The 25,477-nt window shown below is 39.2% G+C and overlaps 1 protein-coding gene across 5 annotated transcripts in view; it reads right to left on the bottom strand.

The window, feature by feature from the left end:
• Positions 1-25,477, bottom strand: part of METTL15 (methyltransferase like 15) — a 370,583-nt gene that overhangs the window by 110,799 nt on the left and 234,307 nt on the right. The window contains exon 6 of one of the 5 annotated variants that reach the window (XM_010812726.4): positions 20,739-20,950. The exons of 3 other annotated variants lie outside the window; for them this stretch is intronic. In XM_010812726.4, coding sequence (XP_010811028.1) covers positions 20,757-20,950 — 194 coding nt within the window. In that variant the 3' untranslated portion in view covers positions 20,739-20,756. Of the gene's footprint in view, positions 1-20,738; positions 20,951-25,477 lie in introns of those variants that run through there. One more of the 5 variants, XM_024975343.2, reaches the window with a different exon arrangement.

The raw sequence follows: 25,477 nt of genomic DNA, 5'->3' as shown, positions 1-25,477 counted from the left end.
TTTAAATGACCTCTTGAAGAATGAATCAAAGGTAGCCAGGAAATGAGCAAGAGAAGTTTTCGGGTAGAGGAAAAGGTGCAAAGGCCTAAGACAAGAGGCATCTATGGGAAACTTGTAGAAACTGTCACCAGATCTCAAGGTGAGAAAATGATTGGAGAGAAAGTAATTAGGGTGTAGATCACAAAGGTCTTGGATGATATTTAAGGATTTCGACTACATCCTGAGATCAGAGAAGCACTAGAGACTATATATGGGAGCAGATAGAAGTGCACAGTAATATTTGCACTGATTCACATCTCTGTGGCTACAAATCAGAGAAAGAATGAGAGAGAGCCAAAGCTGAACAATAAAAGGGGGCTGTTAGGAGTGTACTTCAGCCATCGAAGCTGATAGAAGGAAATCTATTAAAGAAATTTTAGGATGCAGAATCCATAAACTGGAGAGAAGAGGTAGAATTAATGATATTCCAGGTTCTGGTTTAGATAATGGTGACATTTCCTAAAATGGAAACCAATGGAAGGGGACCAGTGTGTTTACAACTTTCTTGACTTGGAATCTGACATCTTTTGTAGAAGTTCTGTAAACTACCAAAGCAGTCCTGGGTAGGCCTTGGAAAGTATCATGTAAATAACTGGATGATTCACTTAGGTGACGAGTTATACATGTTTGTGTATGTGTTAGTTGCTTAGTCATGTCTGACTTTTTGTGACCCCATGGACTGCAGCCTACAAGTCTCCTCCATCCATGGAATCTTCCAGGCAAGAGTACTGGAGTGGGTTGCCATTTCCTTCTCCTTTATACATGTTTCAGTTCAGTTCAGTAGCTCAGTCGTGTCCGACTCTTTGCGACCCCATGAATCGCAGCACGCCAGGCCTCCCTGTCCATCACCATCTCCTGGAGTTCACTCAGACTCACGTCCATCGAGTCAGTGATGCCATCCAGCCATCTCATCCTCTGTCGTCCCCTTCTCCTCCTGCTCCCAATCCCTCCCAGCATCAGAGTCTTTTCCAAGGAGTCAACTCTTCGCATGAGGTGGCCAAAGTACTGGAGTTTCAGCTTTAGCATCATTCCTTCCAAAGAAATCCCAGGGCTGATCTCGTTTATTTCCCATTGATAAGGAAACAAATAGATCATAAAACATTAATATGAAGCTTTACTTTATACTTTAAAGTTATCATTTTTTTTCATAGAGACTTTGAAGCATACTGAGAACAAGATAAAATAACTTCTCTGAGCTATCCTTGAAGTATCCTCCTCTACTGTAATTTTGCCTCTAGAGTTTATGGATTATAAAGGAGCAAGTTGTTTTTTTTTTTTTTTATTTCTTTCTTTCTCTTAGCCAGCCAAGATGAGGATTGAGATCTTCATCAGAGCTTGAAGAGAGTCAGAAAGGGCCAAGTGCAGGTCTGCAGAGCCCTATGAAGGCATTCTGCTATTTATCCCCAAAGTGTGGCACTGGCTGCTTTGTATGGGTGTCAACCCATGCTGTTGTTTACAGACCTCATTGCAAAGACAAATTAGAAAAAGATGTTAAATAAATGAGATAGCAATCATCAAAATGATTACACAATGAAAAAGCAGAGATTTGAAAAGTATGGTCAACAAAAGGAAAGAACATACAAACCAAATAAAACATGAGAGAGGGTCAGGAAGTTCTCTAAGTTTGAAAAAATGAAAATGATTTTTAAAAATCCTGAGTGATAATTAATTAAAAATATGTTAAGGTATTACTTCTTAAGGAAGTTCTACAAGTAAAGGCCACCAAAAGGATCACCCCAGGCAGATATTCTTAGAGTCATCGTCAGCTGATTCTTCTTCCAGGCAAGTACTACTACTAATATTATTATTAGGGAATCAGAGAAAGTAACTGATTCCCTAACTGGGGCATTTCATTAGATCAAAACCACAAACATGGCAGTCTTACATCCACTTGAAATCAGAAAATTTTTGTCAAAATTAAAATGACAAGACACACCACACAGCATGTCATTTATTTGAGGGGCAATTTTGCCAAATAAAAATCTACTGTTGCTGTAATAAAAATTTCTTGGCTATTTTCAAAACAGAGATTGGAAATGACTTCCTCTTGACAGCTGTTCACACACACTAATTTTTGGTCACCCTGGTCCGAAGGAAATCTCGCAGTTAAAAAGACCAAGTAAGTCACTGCTCTCAAGTGTTTTCAATTCTGTTCAATTCAATGGAGAGTGAAGCTGTTTGGGGGGGAAATGCTTGTCTTTCCAAATTTAGTGTTCTGAAAACATATTGTTGTGGTTAGTGAGCATTACACGAGCCATCTAAATTTAGCAAACATTTTCATTCCCTTGCCCAAGCCCACCCACAACAGTGGATGAAACTGTGAATTCTTCCACACTCATCTGGGTAATGTAAACCCCTTGGCTTCTACAAAGCTTGATGAGCAAGAAAGCTGAATACAGAAATGTCACGAAAATATGTAACCTCTGGACCTAAGGAAGGGGTGGGAGTGGGGGCAACTCAGACTCCATTGACTAATTCAAGTTGGATTTTAAACTATTTCTCACTTTATCCATGTCAGGTCTCCTTTATTTGCCCAGAGAGCACCTGGAAAGATGCCTAATTAGAGGAAGCCAGCTCACTGTATATCTGAGGACCTGGACCTCAGCACTCGCCTTGGCTCACCTCTGAGCTGAAGGCCAGTCCACGACACCACAGCTCCACTCCATGTTAATGACACTGAGTGCAGTCAGGCTTTATTAAAGGTTCAAAATGTATAGGCTTAAAGTGGAGCTTGGATAAAAGAGGTTGCATGGAAACTGCCTTATACAGTATAAGACTGCAGCAGAGGAGAAAATTCTCCTCCTACAATGCCATACATAGTAGGCTATCAGCAACTGATGACTGCATAAATAAACTGTCGCCATCTCTAGATGAAAAGCTGCATCTATGAACCAGAATCAAATTTGCACAACAATTTTTCTCAAACTTTACTGCTTAAACTCAGCAAAACAATGTGAGGTGGGGATAAAAAGGATTATCTAAGATTAGGGAAAAACCAGCTCATTGAAAGAAATTCTTTGAAGTCCTATCTCCTCTCTTTAAAGTTCATGTAAACTTTAAAGTCTATATTGTTTTATATAAATATTTACCTTATGGCTTCAGGCACCACCTTGACAAATAGTTGAGGAACATAACAATCAATCTATCATTCTCTCTGAACTTGTTAACCAAAGAAAAGTTTAGGAAAAGTCTTTGGGAAGGACTTATACCTAATTTGAATTTACATACCCCCAATGTTTGTAAAAATTATATATAAAATTATTTTACTTTATTTTTGGCATTTCATTCAGTAGATACATTTTGATGTTTTCAAAGATTAGTAAAGATTTTATACCATAATATACTGAAAACTGTATTAATGAGAGAAAATATATACCAAGTAACTTTGTATTAACCACTTGATATGTATGTGACACTAATATAGTATTGAATTAGATATCATAAAAATAGCCAACTAATATTTCACTATATGTGATATGAAGACAAATGATTGTAAAAAAAAAAAAACCTTGAAATTTGTATACACTGCTTAATAATAACACCTTCTGCAAATACAATATGAGTATATTATCTAAAAATTTTCTTCAAAAGGATGAAAATAGTTTCTTTTTCCCTTTCTTATAGCAGCTGCTATAGGTAAAAGGGAATTAACTTCCTAAGAAACACCTAGAGTAACAGGCAAATTTGGCCTTGGAATATGGAATGAAGCAGGGCAAAGGCTAATAAAGTTTTGCCAAGAGAACACACTGGTCATAGCAAACACCCTCTTCCAACAACACAAGAGAAGACTCTACACATGGACATCACCACATGGTCAACACCAAAATCAGATTGATTATATTCTTTGCAACCAAAGATGGAGAAGCTCTATACAGTCAGCAAAAACAAGACTGGGAGCTGACTGTGGCTCAGATCATGAACTCCTTATTGCCAAATTCAGACTTAAATTGAAGAAAGTAGGGAAAACCACTAGACCATTCAGGTATGACCTAAATCAAATCCCTTATGATTATACAGTGGAAGTGAGAAATAGATTTAAAGGACTAGATCTGAGAGTGCCTGATGAACTATGGACGGAGGTTCGTGACATTATACAGGAGGCAGGGATCAATACTGTCCCCATGGAAAAGAAATGCAAAAAAGCAAAATGGCTGTCTGAGGAGGCCTTACAAATAGCTGTGAAAAGAGAAGCAAAAAGCAAAGGAGAAAAGAAAAGATATAAGCATCTGAATGCAGAGTTCCAAAGAATAGCAAGGAGAGATAAGAAAGTCTTCCTCAGCGATCAATGCAAAGAAATAGAGGAAAACAACAGAATGGGAAAGACTAGAGATCTCTTCAACAAAATTAGAGATACCAAGGGAACATTTCATGCAATGATGGGCTCGATAAAGGACAGAAATGGTATGGACCTAACAGAAGCAGAATATTAAGAAAAGGTGGCAAGAATACACAGAAGAACTATACAAAAAAGAGCTTCACGGCCCAGATAATCACAATGGTGTGATCACTGACCTAGAGCCAGACATCCTGGAATGTGAAATCAAGGGGCCTTAGAAAGCATCACTATGAACAAAGCTAGTGGAGGTGATGGAATTCCCGTTGAGCTATTTCAAATCCTGGAAGATGATGGTGTGAAAGTGCTACACTCAATATGCCAGCAAATTTGGAAAACTCAGCAGTGGCCACAGGACTGGAAAAGGTCAGTTTTCATTCCAATCCCAAAGAAAGGCAATGCCAAAGAATGCTCAAACTACTGCACAATTGTACTCATCTCACACGCTAGTAAAGTAATGCTCAAAATTCTCCAAGCCAGGCTTCAGCAATACGTGAACCATGGACTTCCTGATGTTCAAGCTGGTTTTAGAAAAGGCAGAGGAACTAGAGATCAAATGATCCATTTTTCTGGATCATTGAAAAAGCAAGAGAGTTCCAGAAAAACATCTATTTCTGCTTTATTGACTATGCCAAAGCCTTTGACTGTGTGGATCACAATAAACTGGAAAATTCTGAAAGAGATGGGAATACCAGACCACCGGATCTGCCTCTTGAGAAACCTATATGCAGGTCAGGAAGCAACAGTTAGAACTGGACATGGAACAACAGACTGGTTCCAAATATGAAAAGGAGTACATCAAGGCTGTATATTGTCACCCTGCTTATTTAACCTATATGCAGATTACATCATGAGAAATGCTGGGCTGGAAGAAGCACAAGCTGGAATCAAGATTACTGGAAGAAATATAAACAACCTTAGATATGTGGATGACACCATCCTTATGGCAGAAAGTGAAGAGGAACTAAAAAGCCTCTTGATGAAAGTGAAAGAGGAGAGTAAAAAAGTTGGCTTAAAGCTCAACATTCAGAAAATGAAGATCATGGCATCTGGTCCCATCACTTCATGGGAAATAGATGGGGAAACAGTGGAAACAGTGTCAGACTTTATTTTTGGGGGCTCCAAAATCACTGCATATGGTGACTGCAGCCATGAAATTAAAAGATGCTTACTCCTTGGAAGGAAAGTTATGACCAACCTAGATAGCATATTCAAACGCAGAGACATTACTTTGCCAACAAAGGTCCATCTAGTCAAGGCTATGGTTTTTCCAGTGGTCATGTATGGATGTGAGAGTTGGACTGTGAAGAAAGCTCAGCACCAAAGAATTGATGCTTTTGAACTGTGGTGTTGGAGAAGACTCTTGAGAGTCCCTTGGACTGCAAGGAGATCCAACCAGTCCATCCTAAAGGACACCAGTCCTTTGTGTTCATTGGAAGGATTGATGCTAAAGCTGAAACTCCAGTACTTTGGCCACCTCATGCCAAGAGTTGAATCATTGGAAAAGACCCTGATGCTGGGAAGGATTGGGGGCAGAAGGGGAAGGGGATGACAGAGGATGAGATGGCTGGATGTCATCACCGCCTTGATGGACATGAGTTTCACTGAACTCCAGGAGTTGGTGATGGACAGGGAGGCCTGGCGTGCTGCGATTCATAGGGTTGGAAAGAGTCGGACATGACTGAGCAACTGAACTGAACTGAGTCCTAGTGCCTTGAAACTAATCCATACTTACATCATAAGTACTGAGTGCTAATACTGAGTATACCTTCAATTTTCTGTTCTAGTTCTGACTTGTAGGCAAGCGTGATAAACACTAAAACAAGTAAATTAAATTTCTGTTATTCAACTATGTTATGCTTTATTAGTGTTACCCTAAACTTTTGGCTGAAGCTAGTTTCTTCCCAAAAAAAGGTATGTATGTTGTGTGCTAAGTCACTTCAGTCACGTCTGACTCTTTGCGACCCTATGGACCCACCAGGCTCCTCTGTCCATGGGATTCTCCAGGCAAGAATACTGGGTTGAGTTGCCATGCCCTCCTCCAGGGGATCTTCCCAACCTGGGGATTGAACACACATCTCTTGCGTCTCCTACCTTGGAAGGCAGGTTCTTTACGGAATAGCCCCATTGGTTATTCTATAACAATACCCTAAGTATTGTGACTTTCATAGAGCATGTTCACCAGGAAGCAAAAGAGATTTATCAGGTAGTACTTTCAACACACATGAGGGAGTGAAGGAAGCAGAAGGGGGCAGGAAAGAAGTCAAACTACGAAGTGGTCACAGTGAAGGCCCAATTGATCCTACTGGGAGCTTTGCAGCAGGTATGACCCTGCAGAGTTGTCCCAAATCAGGGTAGGGGCAGACTTTTATATCCCCTGTTGCCCAGGGGACAGAACCTTGGGAGTGGCAGCTCCCTTCAAGTTGGGGCTAGTCTCCCAGGAGGCCCCAGCCATGAGCTATCAGTTACTACCACAGAGCAGACAGGAGAATTAGTGCTTCAGTCCTGAGACAGGTTGGGATGTGAAATCAGGCCTTGACACTGGTGACAGCTATAGCAACCTCTGTTCAGTCTCTAGGGATTTGAGAGGAAGTCAGCTACTTTCTCCTAGAAGGCAGACACAGTAGTAGTTATCTTACTGTCCCAGTGCCTTAACACAATTTTTGACACCCAGAAAATGCTCAATGAAATTTTGCTGACCAGCATTCCCCTGAAGATGTGAGTCAGGTTTCTGTTTTACCTGACACTAAACTCTGAAGACAAGAAATCTTGGGTCCTCAAATTGTGAAGGCAGGATGAAGTCTCTTCTGAAGAAGACAGGAATTGTGGGCAAAGAATAATTGCCAGATGATGTTAGAGAATGCTCTATACACTATATACATATGGCAGAAACTCACTTAAATGGATTTCTTTATATTTTATTGTAACTATGATTAATAAGGATCAGCTCACTGTTTCAACAGATTTCAATAAGTTGTATGTTTGGTGAGGAAGAATCTGGCAAGGTGAAATCTTAAATACGATTGAATCATTTGTTATTCAATCGTATTGATTCAAAGATGATTCAAATCATTTTTTGAATAAGTGATTTAATTCATTCTGCTTATATTTGATGTGTATCTATTGTGTATCAGGCCTGATACATAACAACAAATAACATTATGGCTCTTTCACAATTTAGCACAAACTAATGATTATAGAAAATCAGGTAAGAATTTTGTTTTGAAAAACTACAGGAGCCATGTCCGGTATGGAACAGCAAGTGTCATTAAAAACATGAATCATCATTAATATCTTTAATGTGTAAAACTCTCTTTCAGTGGAGAATCATGTTAAAAGAAAAAAAGTCTAATTTCTCCAGTACATGTGGACCTCCTAGCTTAGGAAGATTAGAACTGAAAAAAATTTATGAAACATTCTAAGAATTTTTTACTATTGAGAAGTTTTGTCCTTGGCCATCTCCAAGACCACACTCCTTTTTATAACTTCCATCCTCCCCTGCTTGTGAGCTAGGGTATGTCAGTGAATACCGAAAACAGAAGAGAAAATTAGTCCCAAATATGACTGAACATGATCGTCAGAGCTTTGCAGACTGAATGAGGCCAAAGCACACACACATTCCTCAACATTTGTGTTGTCGTGGTTGGAAGCTTTTCTAACTCTGCCTGCTTCTTCCCAACTGTCCATACAAAGATATTTTTGTTAACCATCTGCTAATTAACAGAATTCTTATGTGTCATGAGGCCTATGACAACCAAATCTGATTGCTCAAAATTGGCCCTTCCTTCCTTTACCCCCTTGTCTTCTTCCTTTCCCTCTCTCTTGATTAATCTCTGAGAAAAACATGAGATACAAAAATAATAAGGCACGATCCCTACCCACAGTGTACTCAGCCTGGTGGAAGTCAGATCCACATGCTTGTGCTTAGCTGCTTAGTTTCTCCGTTTCCTTCTCTAGTGCATCTTCCCAACCCAGAGATCAAACCCATATCTCTTGTGTTTCCTGCATTGCAGGAACCTCTGAGCTTTTGGGAAAATTATAACACAATGTATACACTTAAAATGAACATATGTGCATTGTATGTCTATGTATATACATATACACACATACATGATATACATATATACATATGTGTGTATATATACTAGTCCATGTTAAATATTTTTTAAATATATCATACATATACTATATATTATACAAATATATGGGCTTCCCTGGTGGCTCAGTGGTAAAGAACCTGCCTGCCAATATAGGGGGTGTGGGTTCGAGATATATATGCTGTTGCTGCTGCTGCTAAGTCACTTCAGTTGTGTCTGACTCTGTGCGACCCCACAGACGGCAGCCCACCAGGCTCCTCTGTCCCCGGGATTCTCCAGGCAAGAATACTGGAGTGGGTTGCCATTTCCTTCTCCATCGATATATATATATACATATATATATATGTGTGTGTGTATATATATAGCTGGTTCTTCCTCTGCTGCCAGTGCCAGGGACTCAGGAGATGAAGGTTTGGTCCCTGGGTGGGGAGGATACCCAGGAGTGGGAGGTGTCGGCAGACTCCTGTGTACTTGCCCGGAGGGTTCCATGGATGGAGGAACATGGCAGGGGTGCAAAGAGTCGGACACAACTGAGCACACACACAAAAACAAACAAAAAATAAGTAAAACAAAAGACAAACCTTCAAAGGGGGAAGTAGGTTCAGATGGTAAATCACGGCCTACAGGGCAGGAGAGTGGGCTTCGATTGCTGGCTCAAGTCAAGGGAATGGCTACCCACTCCAGTATTCTTGTCTAGAGAATTCCACGGACAGAGGAGCCTGGTGAGCTACAGTCCGCGGGGTTGCAGAGTCAGACATGACTGAGCGACTAACACTTTCACTTCACTTTCACTTTTTTGATAAGACCATTTTTATTTACATACAACATGAATGCAAGAAGTCCTAATGCATCTACCAAAAATATGCTAGAGCTATTATATTTAGGAAGTCTACAAAATAAATATATATATAAATATTACTGAGAGAAATTAAAGGACATCTGATAATTGGATTGATTGAACTGATTAAATGAATTGTTTAGAACATTTACTATAAATAAACTATCAACTATCTTCAAATTGATATATAGATAAAGTGACACCTCAATCCAAATCTTATCAGATTTTCAGTTTGTTTTGGTAAAACTGATAACATAATTCTAAAATTTGTATAGAAATGCAGAGGACCTTGAAAAGTCAAGCATTCTATAAAAAGAAAAAAAAAGGGAAAACATTTACTGTCTGATTCAAACTCATTATAAAGCTATATTATTCAAGCCAGTGTGGTATTGACATAAGGTTAGACAATTAGGCCAAGAAAACAAAAGGGACACATTACTATATACAAAATGGATAGCTAGTGGAAAGTTGCTATATAACACAGGGAGCTGAATCTGGGCTCTGTGACAACCTAGGAGAGTGGGATGGGGGGAGGGGTGAGAGGGAGGTTCAAGAGGGAGGGGACATATGTATACTTAAGACTGACTCATGTTGTTATATGGCAGAAGCCAGCACAACATTGTAAAGCAATTATCCTCCAGTTAAAAATAAATTATATATATATATATATATATGTGTGTGTGTGTGTGTGTGTGTGTGTATTTCTGGCTTCTGGGGGAAGCCAGCCTGCATGCTGTTAGGACTCAAGCAATCCTGATGGCAGGCTCACATAGAAGGGCCACCTGCCAACAGCCAGCCCTAATTTTTCAACCCTGTGATTGTGCCACTTTGGAAATAAATCTCCCAGAAGTTAAGCTTTTAAATGGCTTCAGGTGACATCTGACCACAACTCTTAAAAGACTGCCAAGGCAGAACTGCCCAACTAAACCATTTCTAAATTCCTGGTCCATAGACATCCCCAGTAATCATAAATGATTACCACTGCTTTAAGCTACTGTTGAGGTAATTTGTTATGCAGCAATTGAAAGTTGCTCAGTCATGTCCAACTCTTTGTGACCCCGTGGACTATATAGTCCATAGAATTCTCCAGGCCAGAATACTGGAGTGGGCAGCCTTTCGCTTCTCCAGGGGATCTTTCTAACCCAGGGATCGAACCCAGGTCTCCCACATTGCAGGCAGACTCTTTACCAGCTGAGCCACAAGGCAAGTCCAAGAATACTGGAGTGGGTAGCCTATCCCTTCTCCAGTGGATCTTCCCGACCCAGGAATCAAACTGGGGTCTCCTGCATTGCAGGCGGATTCTTTACCAACTGAGCTATAAGGGAAGCAGCAATAGATAAATAATTATATTAAAATTAATTGTATTAACTAATTAATTATAATAACTAATTATACTAATTAATAGATAACTCATATGAGCTATGCAGCAATAGATAACTAATATAGTTGGGCAGGATTGGGCAGGTGAAGGTCACAGAAGTCACTGGGTGAAAAAGTGAAAGTGTTCAAGGAAAAAGAGAAACAGCAAAAGCTCAGAATGTGTGGGGCTAAAAGTGAATCTCTAGTACTACAGAGTTAATTTGAGGATTGAAAAGTAAAAGATGTGGATGGAGCAGTAGCCAGAGCCAAGTCATGAAGGGTTTTATATGCTGAGTCAAAGAACTTGAAGTTGAGCTCAACAAAGATTCTCAAAATGGGCTCTCTGGATCACCAGATTCAGATGAGTTAAAATCCCCCTGGGGAATTTTAATAATGACCTCAGCTGATTCCTAAGTCTATGAAAATTTAAGTATGTGCTGACAAACGGAGAGCAACTGACAAACAACTGTTTAAGAAAAGAAGTATAAGCAGATCAGGCAGGGGTTCCTTGGAGAAAGGGAACCGAGCATGGCTTTCTTGATATGAGAGGAGCCATTTTTGGACTAAGCCATTTTGTGACCTAAGCCTGACCACAATGCTTGTCCTTAAAACAGGTCTCAGGAATTAATAATCTTAAGGGAACAAAAGAATGCAGAAAAAAAATGAGAGGAAAGAGAAGTAACAAAATTAATATATCAGTTGTAAAAACTCCCAGTTCTCTTTCAATCGTAAGCATTAACCTAAAGTGCTCAACCATGGGATCAACTAGAGCTTAAGGGATGATAATGTTGACCTTTTGTGACCCTCCTGACTTGAACCAACTAAAGCTTGTACTGTATAATGCCCAAGCCCTTCATGGGGATGAATGTACCCTTAAATTAACTTAAAATTTAAATTAAATTAGCTTAAAATTAAAATTAGCTTAAAACTTTCCTAATTTTGATTTGGGAAGACACAGCTTTGGGAAAGATCCCGGGTGTCTCCTTACTTCCTAAAAGTAATAAGAAATCCTTCCCTCTCCAGATCCTTGGCTTGCTTGTGTCTTTTGGCTCAACACCTACCAAGAGGTGAACCAATTTTTCAGGTAACAGGACTTGGTCAAAACTGAGTTTCAGATGAACTTGGCAGTTCTGTGGTGAACAATTTGGAAAGGATAGAGACTCTTCATTGGAACTGGTTCTATGAAGACTTACCTTCTAGAACTAACACCAAAAAAGATGTCCTTTTCATCATAGGGGATTGAAATGCAAAAGTAGGAGGCAAGAGATACCTGGAACAATAGGCAAGTATGGCTTTGGAGTAAAAAATGAAGCAGGGCAAAGGCTAACAGAGTTTTGTCAAGAGAACACACTGGTCATGGCAAACACCCTTTTCCAACAACCCAAGAGATGATTCTACACATGGACATCACCAGATGGTCAATAGCTAAATCTGATTGATAATGTTCTTTGCAGCCAAAGATAGTGAAGCTCTATACAGTCAGTAAAAACAAGACCTGGAGATGACTATGGCTCAGATCATGAGCTCCTTATTGCAGAATTCAGGCTTAAACTGAAGAAAGTAAGGAAAACTGTGAGGCCATTCAGGTATGACCTGAATCAAATCCCCTATGATTACAGAGTGGAGGTGATGAATAAATTCAAAGGATTAGATCTGGTAGTCCAATTGCTAAAAAACTATGAACAGAGGTTTATAATGTACAGGAGGCAGTGACCAAAATCATCTCAAAGAAAAAGAAATGCAAGAAGGCAAAGTGGTTTTCTGAGGAGGCTTTACAAATAGCTGAGGAAAGAAGGGAAGTGAAAGGCAAAGGATACAGGGAAAGATATACTCAATTGAATGCAGAGTTCCAGAGAATAGCAAGGAGACATAAGAAAGCCTTTTAAAGTAAACAATGCAAAGAAATAGAGGAAAACAATAGAATGGGAAAGACTAGAGATTTCTTCAAGAAAATTAGAGATACCAAGGGAATATTTCATGCAAAGATGGGCACAATGAAGGCCAGAAATGGCAAGGACCTAACATAAGCAGAAGAGATTAGGAACTGGTGGCAAGTATACATGGAAGAACTATATTAAAAAAAGTCTTAATGACCTGGAAAATCATGATGATGTGGCCACTCACCTAGAAGCTGGATGTCTCAGAGTGCGAAGTCAAGTGAGTCTTAGGAAGCATTAGCACAAACAAAACTAGTGGAGGTGATGAAATTGTAGCTGAGTTATTTAAAATCCTAAAATATGATGCTATTAAAGTACTGCACTCAATATGTCAGCAAATGTGGAAAACTCAGCAGTATCCGCAGGACTGGAGAAGGCCCAATCCCAAAGAAGGACAGGGCCAAAGATGTTCAAACTACCACACAATCGCACTCATTTCACATGCTAGCAAAGTAATGCTCAAAATCCTTCAAGCTAGGCTTTAGCAATATATGACTGAGAACTTCCAGATTTTCAGGCTGCATTAAGAAAGGCAGAGAAACCAGAGACCAAATTGCTAACATTTACTGGATCACAGAAAAAGAAAGAGAATTCCAGCAAAACACCTACTTCTGCTTCATTGACTGTGCTAAAGCCTTTGACTGTGTGGACCACAACAAACTGGAAAATTCTTAAAGAGTTAGGAATACAGGCCACCTTACATGTCTCTGAAAAAACCTGTATGCAGGACAAGAAGCAACAGAATTGGACATGAAACAATGGACTGATTTCCAGTTGGGAAAGAAGTAAGTCAAGGCTGTATATTGTCACCCTACTTATTTAACTTATATACAGAGTCTGGAATGCTAAGCTGGATGACTCACAAGCTGGAATCAAGATTGCCGGGAGAAATATCAACAACCTCAAGTATGCAGATAATACCACTTTAATGGGAGAGAGCAAAGAACTGGTTTTAGAACAGACAGAGGAACCAGAGATCAAATTACCAACATCCGCTGGATCATGGAAAAAGCAAGAAAGTTCCAGAAAAACATCTATTTCTGCTTTATTGATTACGCCAAAGCCTTTGACTGCGTGGATCACAATAAACTGTGGAAAATTCTGAAAGAGATGGGAATACCAGACCACCTGACCTGCCTCTTGAGAAACCTATATGCAGGTCAGGAAGCAACAGTTAGAACTGGACATGGAACAACAGACTGGTTCCAAATAGGAAAAGGAGTACGTCAAGGCTGTATGTTATCACCCTGCTTATTTAACTTCTGTGCAGAGTACATCATGAGAAACGCTGGGCTGGAAGAAGCACAAGCTGCAATCAAGATTGCCGGGAGAAATATCAATAACCTCAGATATGCAGATAACACCACCCTTATGGCAGAAATGATCAAAGTGAAAGTGGAGAGTGAAAAAGGTGGCTTAAAGCTGAACATTCAGAAAATGAAGATCATGGCATCTGGTCCCATCACTTCATGGGAAATAGATGGGGAAACAGTGGAAACAGTGTCAGACTTTATTTTTTTGGGCTCCAAAATCACTGCAGATGGTGATTGCAGCCATGAAATTAAAAGACGCTTACTCCTTGGAAGGAAAGTTATGACCAACGTAGATAGCATATTGAAAAGCAGAGACATTACTTTGCCAACAAAGGTCCATCTAGTCAAGGCTATGGTTTTTCCTGTGGTCATGTATGGATGTGAGTTGGACTGTGAAGACGGCTGGGCGCCAAAGAATTGATGCTTTTGAGCTGTGGTGTTGGAAAAGACTTTTGAGAGTCCCTTGGACTGCAAGGAGATCCAACCAGTCCATTCTGAAGGAGGTCAGCCCTGGGATTTCTTTGGAAGAAATGATGCTAAAGCTGAAACTCCAGTACTTTGGCCACCTCATGCGAAGAGTTGACTCATTGGAAAAGACTCTGATGCTAGGAGGGATTGGGGGCAGGAGGAAAAGGGGATGACAGGATGAGATGGCTGGATGGCATCACTGACTCGATGGACATGAGTCTGAGTGAACTCCAGGAGTTGGTGATGGACAGGGAGGCCTGGCGTGCTGTGATTCATGGGGTTGCAAAGAGTCGGACACGACTGCGTGACTGAACTGAACTGAACTGAACTGAAAAGAGTGAAAAAACTTGACATAAAACTCAACATTCAATAAATGAAAATCATGACATCAGTCCCATCACTTCACGGCAAATAATTGGGGAAAAAGTAGAAACAGTGACAGATTTTATTTTCTTGGGCTCCAAAATCACTGTGGATGGTGACTGCAGCCATGACATTAAAAGACACTTCCTCCTTGGAAGAAAAGCTATGACAAAACTAGACAATGTATTAAAAAAGCAGAGATAACACTTTGCTGACAAAGGTCCATATAGTCAAAGCTATGGTTTCTCCAGTATTCATGTACAAATGTGAGAGTCAGTCCATAAGGAAAGCTGAGCACCAAAGAATTGATGCTTTTGAACTGTGGTGCTAGAGAACACTCTTGAGAGTCCCTTGGACAGCAAAGAGATCAAACCAGTCAATCCTAAATTGTCAATCCTGAATATTCATTGGAAGGACTGATGCTGAAGCTGATACTTTGACCACCTGATGTGAAGAGCCGACTCATTGGACAAAACCCTGATGATGGGAAAGACTGAGGGCAAGAGGAGAAGGGGCAACAGAGGATGAGATGGTTGGATGGCATCACCGACTCAATGGACTTGAGTTTGAGCAAACTCTGGGTGATAGCAAACTCTGGGCTTCTCTTGTGGTTCAGCTGCTAAAGAATCTGCTTGTAATGTGGGAGACCTGGGTTTGATCCCTGGATCAGGAAGATCCCCTGGAGAAGAATACTGGCTACCCACTCCAGTATTCTGGCTTGGAGAATTCCATGGATGGAGTCACAAAGAGCTGGACACGATGAGTGACTTTCACTCACTGAATGATAGTGAAGTACAGGGAAGCCTGGCGTGCTGCAGTTCATGGGGTCGCAAAGAGTAGGACAGGACTTAGTGACTGAACAGCAACGACAGTTCCACCTGGGATTTCTCCATCATCTTAGAGAATAGCTCCTGGTTTCTGTTGAGATGCCTAATCTCTATTTATTTCATTGAACTGTCACTTGGCCACACCCTTAGTGTTTCATTTTTTGCAATACAGATGGGCTGAGAATTTTCTAAATCTGTTATGTTCTATTTCCTTTTTGCTTAACAAGTTCAAGTCACTTCTCTTTTCATATTTTACTATAAGCAGTCATGAGATGCCAAGCCACAGCTTCCACACTTTCCTTAGAAACAATTTCAGGTAAAATATCCGATTTCAATGCTTGAAATTTCCACCTTCCACAAAACAGTAGAACATGACACAATTCAGCCAAGTTCTCTGTCACTTATAATAAGAATGACCTTTCCTCCAGTTTCCAATAACATGATGCTCATTTCCATCTAACACCTCAACTGAATGATTATTGCCATCCATATTTCTACTAATATTCTGTTCAGGATTTTTGAGGTATTTTCTAAAACAATTATTTTCTACTGTTCTCTTCCTAACTGCAAGCTTCAGGAAACTCCAAGAACCTCTACCTGGAGGGTTTGATCAGCCTTCCCCAAATGCTAATCAACTACAGATTACTCTGGCACTCATTTCCTCTCATTTGGAAAAACTGTTCCAAAGGCTCCCTAGGCAAATAGAACTGAGACTGTAGGGCATCCTCATATCAGAAATTGGAATTGGGCACCATTATGGGGTTGGTGCTCTTCACTTTCTGGGAGGCTTTGGTCATGGTGCTACAAGTGGGCAGTGCGGAAGCCATTGGAATGACTGCCATTTTTCTTGCAGTAGGCGAGGCAGATGCATGGGATGCACACCGAAGCCTCCATTGTGGCTCAGGTGGTCTCCAAGATTACCAGCAAGTCCTTGGCTGGTCATCAAACATGGGTACTCCAAGGTCAGCTACATCCTGGTAGCCAGGGCCAGGCTCTGGAATGAGATACTAATGCACAGTACAATGCCCAGAAGCACCACCAGCTTAGTGACGGCCACTGAGCTGAAGCTCCTGAGAAATAGCAAGGGGATTATGAAGGCCAACAGCAGTGAAACAGGCAGGGTGGTCCCAGTGACCTCAGAGCAACTGGTTTGTCGCAGTTGCTTAAACTCCTTGGTTAAGTTTATTCCTAAGTATTTTATTCCTTTTTATGCTATTATAAATTAGGATTTTTCCCTTCAATTTCATATTGGGATTGTTTAGTGTTAGCACATACAGTGAAACTTATTTTCGTGTATTGATTTTTCATCTTGCAACTTCGCTGAATTCATTTATTCATTTTAACATTTTGTGTGTGTGGAATCTCCTCGATTTTCTACACATAAGGTCATGTCATCTGTGAACAGAGATAATTTTACATCTTCCTTTACAACTTGAATGCATTTTTTTTTCTTGCCTAATTGTTATGGCTAGGACTTTCAGTACTATGTTGAATAGAAATAGTAAGAGAGGGCATCCTTGCCTTGTCAGAGGCCATGAAGAAGTTGCTGGTGCACCTGGGCATCATACTGTGCATTAGTATATCATGCCAAAGCCTGGCCTGGCTTCCAGGATGTAGCTGACCTTGGCGTGCCCATGTCTGATGACCAGCCGAGGACTTGCTGGCACACTTGGAGAACACCTGAGCCACAGTGGGGCTTCAGTGTGCACACCATCCACCTGCCTTGCTACTGCAAGAAAGAGGGCAGTCCTTCCAATGCCTTTTAAGATCTGCACTCAGATCTTAAAAGAAAAGCTTTCAGTTTTTCACAATTGAGTATGATGTTAGGTGTGAATTTTTCATATATGCTCTTTTTTATGTTGAGGAAGTTTCCTTCTATTCCTACTTTATTGAGTGTTTTCATCAGGAAACGTGTTAAACTTTGTCAAAAACTTTTTCTGCATCAATTGAGGTAATTATTTGATTTTTGCCCTTTATTCTGTTAAAGTGGTGTATTACATTGATTTTCATATGTTGAACCATCTTTGCATTCCAGAAATAAATTCTATTTGGTCAAAATATAAAATTCTTTTAATGTTCTGTTGGACTTTATTGAGTATTTTTTGCATTAATATGCATCAAAAATAATGGTCTGTGGTTTTCTTGTATTACTTTGTTGTGGTTTGATATAAGAATAATGCTGAGTTCATAAAATAAGCTTGGAAGTGTTCTCATAAATTTTGAGGAAGCATTTGAGAAGGATGGCTGTTAATATTTTTCTTTAAATATATGGTAGGATTCTCCAGCAAAGTCATCTAATTTTGAGTGTTTCTTTTTGGGACATTTTTGACTATAGAGTCTTTCTTCTTACTAGTTACAGGTCTGTTCAGATACTTTTTCATAATTTAATCTTAGGAGGTTGCATGTTCTAAAAATTTATCCATTTCTTCTGGGCTAGTCAATTCCTAGAAGTCTCTTATGATCACTTTAATTTCTGTGGCTTCAGCTAAAATATCTCTTTCATTTTTGATGTTTGCTTTTTAAGTCTTCTCTGATTTATTCTTAGTCTAACTAAGCATCATCAGTTTTACTGTTCTTTTCAAAACATCAGCTCTTAATTTGGTGATTTTTTCCTATCATTTTTATATTTCCTATTTTGTTTATTTCTACTTTAATCTTTTTTATTGCCTTGATTATACTAACTCTGGGTTTAGCTTGCTCTTCATTTGTATTTCCTTGAGGTGTATGGTTAGGTTTTTGATTTGAAGTCTTTCTTATTTATTAATACAGGTGTTTACTACCATAAACTTCCCTCTGACTATTGCTTTGTCTTTGTCTCATATGTTTTAGTATGTTTTCATTTTCATTTGTCTCAAGATGATTTTTCATTTCCCTTGTCATTCCTTCTTTTATCTCTTGGTTTTTGAAGAGTGCATTAATTTCCATGCTGTGAATTTTCCAGTTTTCCATTTACTATTGATTTTTAGTTTTATCCCATTGTTGTCAAAAAAAGATATTTGGTATGGCTTCAATCTTTTTAATGTTAAGACTTGTTGTGTGGTCTAACGTGTGATCTTAGAGGATGTTCTGTGTGCACCTCAGAAGAATGTGTTTTCTGCTGTTATTAGTTGGAGTGTTCTGTATGTATCTGTGATATTCAGTTAGTCTATACTGCTGTTCAAATCCTCTATTTCCTTATTTATTTTATGTATAGTTGTTCTATTATTGAAATTAGGGCATTGAAATCTCTTCCTATTTTTAGAGATTTAATTCTACTTCTCCCTTCAATTCTGCTAATATTTGCTTCCTATATTTGGGTGCTCTGATGTTAGTTGCATATATATTTATAACTTTTATCTTTCTGGTTAATTTTTTTATGATTATATAATATCCTTCTTTGTTTCCAATGACAATTTGTGACTTAAAGCCTATTATGGCTGATTTAAATATGGCCACCCTACTTTCTCTTGGTTACCATTTGCTTTTATATATTTTTCCATTCTTTTATTTTCAACCTGTGTATCCTTATATCTAAAATGAGTTTCTTATAGAGAGCTTACAGTTGGATATTGTTTGTTTGCTTTTTAAAAATCTATTCAGTCACTCTATGCCTTTGATTGGAGTGCTTAATCCATGTAAATTTCAAGTAACTACTAATTGGGAAGGATTTATTATTGATACTTTATTCATTGTTTTCTGTAAGGCTAGAGTATTTTTCCCTTTTCATCTCTGGCTTTTTTCCTTAGATTTTATTGATTTTTGGTAGTGATGTGCTTTAATTCTACTATCTTTTCCTCTGAGCATCTTCTATCTTCTTTATGGTTATCAGTTCAGTTCAGTTCAGTTGCTCAGTCGTGTCTGACTCTTTGCGACCCCATGAATTGTAGCACCAACTCCCGGAGTTCATTCAAACTCATGTCCATTGAGTTGGTGACGCCATCCAGCCATCTCATCCTCTGTCGTCCCCCTTTCCTCCTGCCCCCAATCCCTCCCAGCATCAGTCTTTTCCAATGAGTCAACTCTTCGCATGAGGTGGCCAAAGTACTGGAGTTTCAGCTTTAGCATCATTCCTTCCAAAGAACACCCAGGGCTGATCTCCTTTAGAATGGACTGGTTGGATCTCCTTGCAGTCCAAGGGACTCTCAAGAGTCTTCTCCAACAACACAGTTCAAAAGCATCAATTCTTCAGCGCTCAGCTTTCTTCACAGTCCAACTCTCACATCCGTATATGACCACTGGAAAAACCATAGCCTTGTAGGATTATATAAAACATCTTATAACTGCTAACAACTTAATTTCAACCTCCTTTACATATCTCCCTCCAGTTTATCCCTATCATAAGTGATATTTTTTATTTTACATCCATAATATAGTCTTACAGTTATTTGTTATTCTTCTATCTTTTAAATTCCATACTAAAATTTAAATTCCATACTAAAATCAAATATTCTGTATTTGTTTTTATATTTACCTTTACCATAGAGCTTTATATTTTCTTAAGCTTGGACTCCATTTAGCACTTTTACTAAGGCAGATTTAGTGGTGATGAAATCCCTCAGGTGTTGTTTATATTGTTAGGTCTTTATATCTCCTTCACCTTTGAAGGACAGTTTTGGCCTGATAGAATATTCTTGGTTGCCAGCTTTCCTTTTCCTTTCAGCACTTTGAATATATCATCATATTCCCTTCTGACATGTAGTGCTTCTGCTGATACATCACTTGATACTAATAGGAGTACTCTTGACAAGTCACTTTCTCATTCTGTTTTTAAGATTCTCTGTCTCTGAATTTTTACAGTTTGATTTTTAATATATCTTAGTATAGGCCTCTTTGGATTCTTCCCAGCTGGAGTTTTTGGGCTTCTTGAATTTGGATGTCCAATTTCTTTCTCAGATTGGAAAGTATTCAAACATTATTTCCTCATATAAGCTCTCTGTCTCTTTCTCTCTCTCTTCTCCTTCTGGGACTCCTGTAATGCACATATTGCTTCTTTTAATGGTGTCCCATGAATCTATTAGACTGTCTTCATTTTTCTAGGTTTCAGAAATTGACTTTTATTTTTTATACTCAACTGTAATCTGCTTCTACTCAGTGTTCCTGAGCTTCTACTCAGTGTTCCTATTCCTACCCTTATGAGAAATTACAACCAGTAGGCCTGAGATTTTTATTTTTGTTTTTTTAATTATGTAGAACAGTTCTTTATTTAAAGGTGGTTATAATGACTCCCTCTTGATTGGCTTGGTTTTGGATGAACATCTCCAGGCTCTTTTGCCATATGGATCCAAGGTCTTATCTCCATCCTCATACCCACTGTGGAGTCCAATTTACTTTTGCCACTCCCAAAGTGTTCTCCAAAGGAATCCAGAACTGACCACAGGATTCCAGGTGGTATCTGATCTAGATAAAGCAGGAGAACAGTTACTTCCTACTATGGACACATTTTCTTCCTGACAATGGGATCCTTCTTTAAATTAGTTTTTATTTTTCCTTTCTTTTTTTTTTTTTAAGCTAGCTCAACAAGTCAGACTTGTTTTTTTCTTTTCTAATTCCCTATATATTTTTCAGGTATAATGATACCAATTTAAGTCTTCATTATTTTGCACTTATGAAGAAATCCCACAGTTTCAAGCCCTGGAGTCCTAAATGTGGAATGTGATTAAAATATAAAATTACAGGTTTTATTACTTCACTGAAACTCAACATGCTCTGATATTTCATCTTCTTCATCCAGGTTTCCCTCTACTTTTTCCTTGTTTTTTACTTAACATCATAGCTATGTTTCTTTGTTCAATTATAATTTGGTGGGCCCAGTGTTTTATGCTATTTATCTGTTTAATGCCATTTCTATTTGATTGTAGTGAAGTTCCATAAGGAAAATGACTTTGTTATGTTTGCTGATATTCCTTGTGTTTAAGCACATTGCTTGGCCATTGTTCATAGTCAATACATATTTGTTGAGTAAAAGAAAATGCTCCTTCCATTTTCCTTTGAAGACTATCTGTATTGGTTGGGTCTTTCAGGAAGTTGACATGGATATGGAATTAGGAATGCACACAGTTTATTGGAGCAATGCCTGTGAAAGACAACAGCAAGAAGAAACAGAACTAGGCAGAGAGAGCCTCAAACAGTCTTGTCCAAATCAGGAGGAGCTCTAGAGTGAAGACTTCTCATTAGAGGGGTCCTGTGTAGTGAAATAACATCCAGGCTCCAGTACTTCAGCCTCTTAGGAGCCAATGGTCATCTCTTTTCACATGTAATAAGCATTAAGTAAAATTTATTATATAAAAGAGCAAAACCATAAGACTTTGTGCTCCCCTCTCCTCTCACTTCCCAGAAAGGAAGAATGTGCTTAAAGAGAGGATCAATTCCTGGTAGAACTCATTTAAAGGAATGAGTTCAATTCCTCATTAGAACTCCTCATCAAAAGGTAACAGAAACCAAAGCTAGTTAGTTTAAGAAAATAAAAGCAAGGAGGTGTGGGGGGTATATTTTGATGATAAATAGATGCTTTACAGACCCTAAAAGCAGTACGAATCCAGGTCTCACTGAGCACAGAACAGCTTCTGGAACCCAGGCAGTGTTCCTTCTTCATATCATGCCTGAGATTTTCTCTGTAGCTTATTAATTCCATTTATCCATAGATTGAATTTCTCCATTTCTCTTGTCCTTCAAGGGAAAGTGGCTGTATAACAGCTTCTGAATTTACTTTACGTGGTTACAGTACAAACTAACAAGCTGCTTCTTAGATCCAAACACAAGTATCATGAGGATTAGGATAAAGACTCCGCTTGGTTCATCTTGGATCACGTTTTTAACCCAGTTCCAATTATCCATGGCAGGACAATGAAGTAGAATGGAAGGTGAGATGGTAGAATGATAAAATGCAAATAAATATATCTGGTGAGTCCATCTCACACTTGTGTACCAGGGGAAAATTTCTAAGGGAAGGAAGTTAGCAACTGAAAGAATGAACTTCCAGATAATTGGAAATGGGCTACAAAAAGATGTTATGGTAACTATATCCCTAGAAGTTATCAATAAAAGGCTTAAGGATATAAAGAGTCTACCTGCAATGCAGGAGACCTGGATTCGATCCCTGGATTGGGAAGATCCCCTGGAGAAGGGAAAGGCTACCCACTCCAGTATTCTAGCCTGGAGAATTCCATGGACTGTATGGTCCATTGGGTTACAAAGAGTCGGTCACGACTATGTGACTTTCACTTTAGGATGTGATTTAGATACTCTCTTAAAAGCAAAAGAGACTCTCTCTTAGTGTCTCTTCATACTTTATAACTCCAGGGATCATGCACTCTCTCTCTTGAGGAGTAAGATTTTTTTCTATGTCCTTTAAGAACATTTTCAGAATTAAATATGTTTCTAGAACAAGTGGATAAATGGACACAGGCATCAAAGTAAAAGAACTGAACTTCCCAGAAATCATTCTAGAGAGCTGACGTTAGGACTTGGAAGTTAACACCTATATATGAAACATATAATTAAAGTTATTTCAGTTAGGAAGGTAACTGATTTGGTAAATTTAACAGTCACTCTTTTAACTAAATTGGCTCATCAAAGAGCAGGCTGGGTATTTTTTTACGACTTGCAAGGCAGTGCAGAGTAAATAAAAATTTCTACACATGTCAATGTAAAACTAAATTCCACCTTGTGATCACAACAAATACTTTGACCTTTTATTAAGGTCAGTGTCCAAAGTTTATTAATTCAGTGTTAGTTTAGTTTATTAATTCTATCTCATCCATTCACAGTTTCACTTAACACACACACATCTAGAGCCTCCAGCCATGTCAGGCTCTGTGCTAGGTTTGGGAGATACAAAAGTATCACATATTCTTTCTCTTAAGACACCAATATGTTGTAGATATAGTGACATAGACAAGAAAATAACAATACAATGAAAAGTACTACAATACGACTACAAAGAGCTGTTGAGGGAGTCCAGAATGGGCAGTAGCAAAGATCAACCTGAAGGTCTCAAAATATGGATCTTTGAGAATCTTTGTGGAAGTGTTGTATTGTTTACATCAGATCCAAAGTGCTGTTTTCAAAAGGAGGCACTTCTTCCCTGTCCTGATTAATTCATATTTTTATCATGCTTCAGAAAAAGTTGTAAGCCTGGTGTATTTTTTAAAATTGATTCTGCAACAAATCACCACAAATATAATGGCCTAAAACAACACTTTATTTTCTCACAGTTTTGACAGGTCAGAAGTGCAGCAAGACATGATTAGATTTTGTGCTTAGGACCTCATAAGGGTAAAATCAAGATGTCAGCCAGAGCTGCAGTTCTCAGACTCTTGAAGCCAAGGATACTCTTTCAAGCTCAACGGTTATTGGCAGAATCCAGTTCCATGTGGTTGTAGGACTGTAATTCCCATTTCCCTGTATCTTTCAACTCAACAACAGCACAGAATCCTTCTCATGATTTGAATATTTCAGAATTCCCATCCTGCTTTAAAGGGATAATGTAATCTCCCTATCTTAATGTCTATTGGTTATTAACATTAATTACATTGTGAGGTCCCTTTTGCCATGTAACATAACATGAGTTGGGCTTTCCTGGTGGCTTAGCTGGTAAAGAATCCACCTGGAATGTGGGAGACCTAGGTTCAATCCCTGGGTTGGGAAGATCCCCTGGAGAAGGGAACAGCTACCCACTCCAGTACTCTGGCCTGGAGAAGTTCATGGACTGGACAGTCCATGGGGTCACAGAGTCGGACATGACTGAATGACTTTCACTTTCACAACATGGGTGCAACACCAGAGAGAGAAACAGTCATGGGGTCAAAATTTTGTCTACTACATCCGATACACGTATATGATTCCTCTCTCTTTGCCAATTTCTTTGCAATCACTATAAGAAGTGACCTGAGAAAGAAGATATATAAGGCAATGCCTAAAGAAATAAAGATTTCTTTGTGTTATTTCAGATGTTCAAAGTCACATAGTCCTAATTTGAGGCTTCAGTTCAGTTCAGTTCAGTTGCTCAATCATGTCCGACTCTGTGACCCCATGAATCGCAGCACGCTAGGCCTCCCTGTCCATCACCAACTCCCGGAGTTCACTCAGACTCACATCCATCAAGTTGGTGGTGCCATCCAGCCATCTCATCCTCTGTCATCCCCTTTTCCTCCTGCCCCCAATCTCTCCCAGCATCAGAGTCTTTTCCAATAAGTCAACTCTTTGCATGAGGCGGCCAAAGTACTGGAGTTTCAGCTTTACTTTCACTCAAACTTCCTACCACATTTTAGGGTAGTCAGTGAAGGTAGATGTGGACAGTGAATCCTGGGATGTGAACTCAAGGCTACGTGCCTTGAGATCTAAAGTTTCTGAACACTAATGCTGATTCTGCCTGTAACCAGAGATATTATATATCAACTACATTGGGAAGAAAAAAGAGGGAAAAAGGAAGGAAATATTTATGTGTCAAACACATTCATACACCCACTATCTCATGGAATCCTCAGAAACACTCTATTCAGTGTTCTCTTCTGCATTTATAGAGGAGGAAAGTTCAGTCAGGTTAAGTGATTTTGCAAAGATGGTAGAATTTGCAAGTGGTAAAGCCAGAGAACCATGTGTAACTCCAAAGTCCATGGTCCTTCAGTTTACTTTACCAGTATTTCAAAGTTATAAGAAAAAGTTCTGCCTACCAGGAGCAGGAAATTAAAACAGAAACAATGTCCTGTGTGGAGTGAGCCATGATGTAATTAGTAAAGGTGGGCCTCTGGACATGTGCGTGGAGCCAGGTCCAAATGTGGAGCTGAATATGCCCAGTCTCCTCAAGAAATGTATCTGGAGGCCAACATACCAGTGTCAGCCACGACCATGCCAGGTAATGCCTCTTCTTCCCAGGAGCACATCCTTGGTCAGCCAGAAAACCATCTGGGTCTCTGATTAATTTGA

Source organism: Bos taurus, chromosome 15 (genome assembly GCF_002263795.3).
Source record: "Bos taurus isolate L1 Dominette 01449 registration number 42190680 breed Hereford chromosome 15, ARS-UCD2.0, whole genome shotgun sequence".
NCBI lineage: Eukaryota > Metazoa > Chordata > Mammalia > Artiodactyla > Bovidae > Bos > Bos taurus.
Note: the sequence above shows the minus strand (reverse complement) of the source record. Positions and strands in the feature narration are given on the sequence as shown.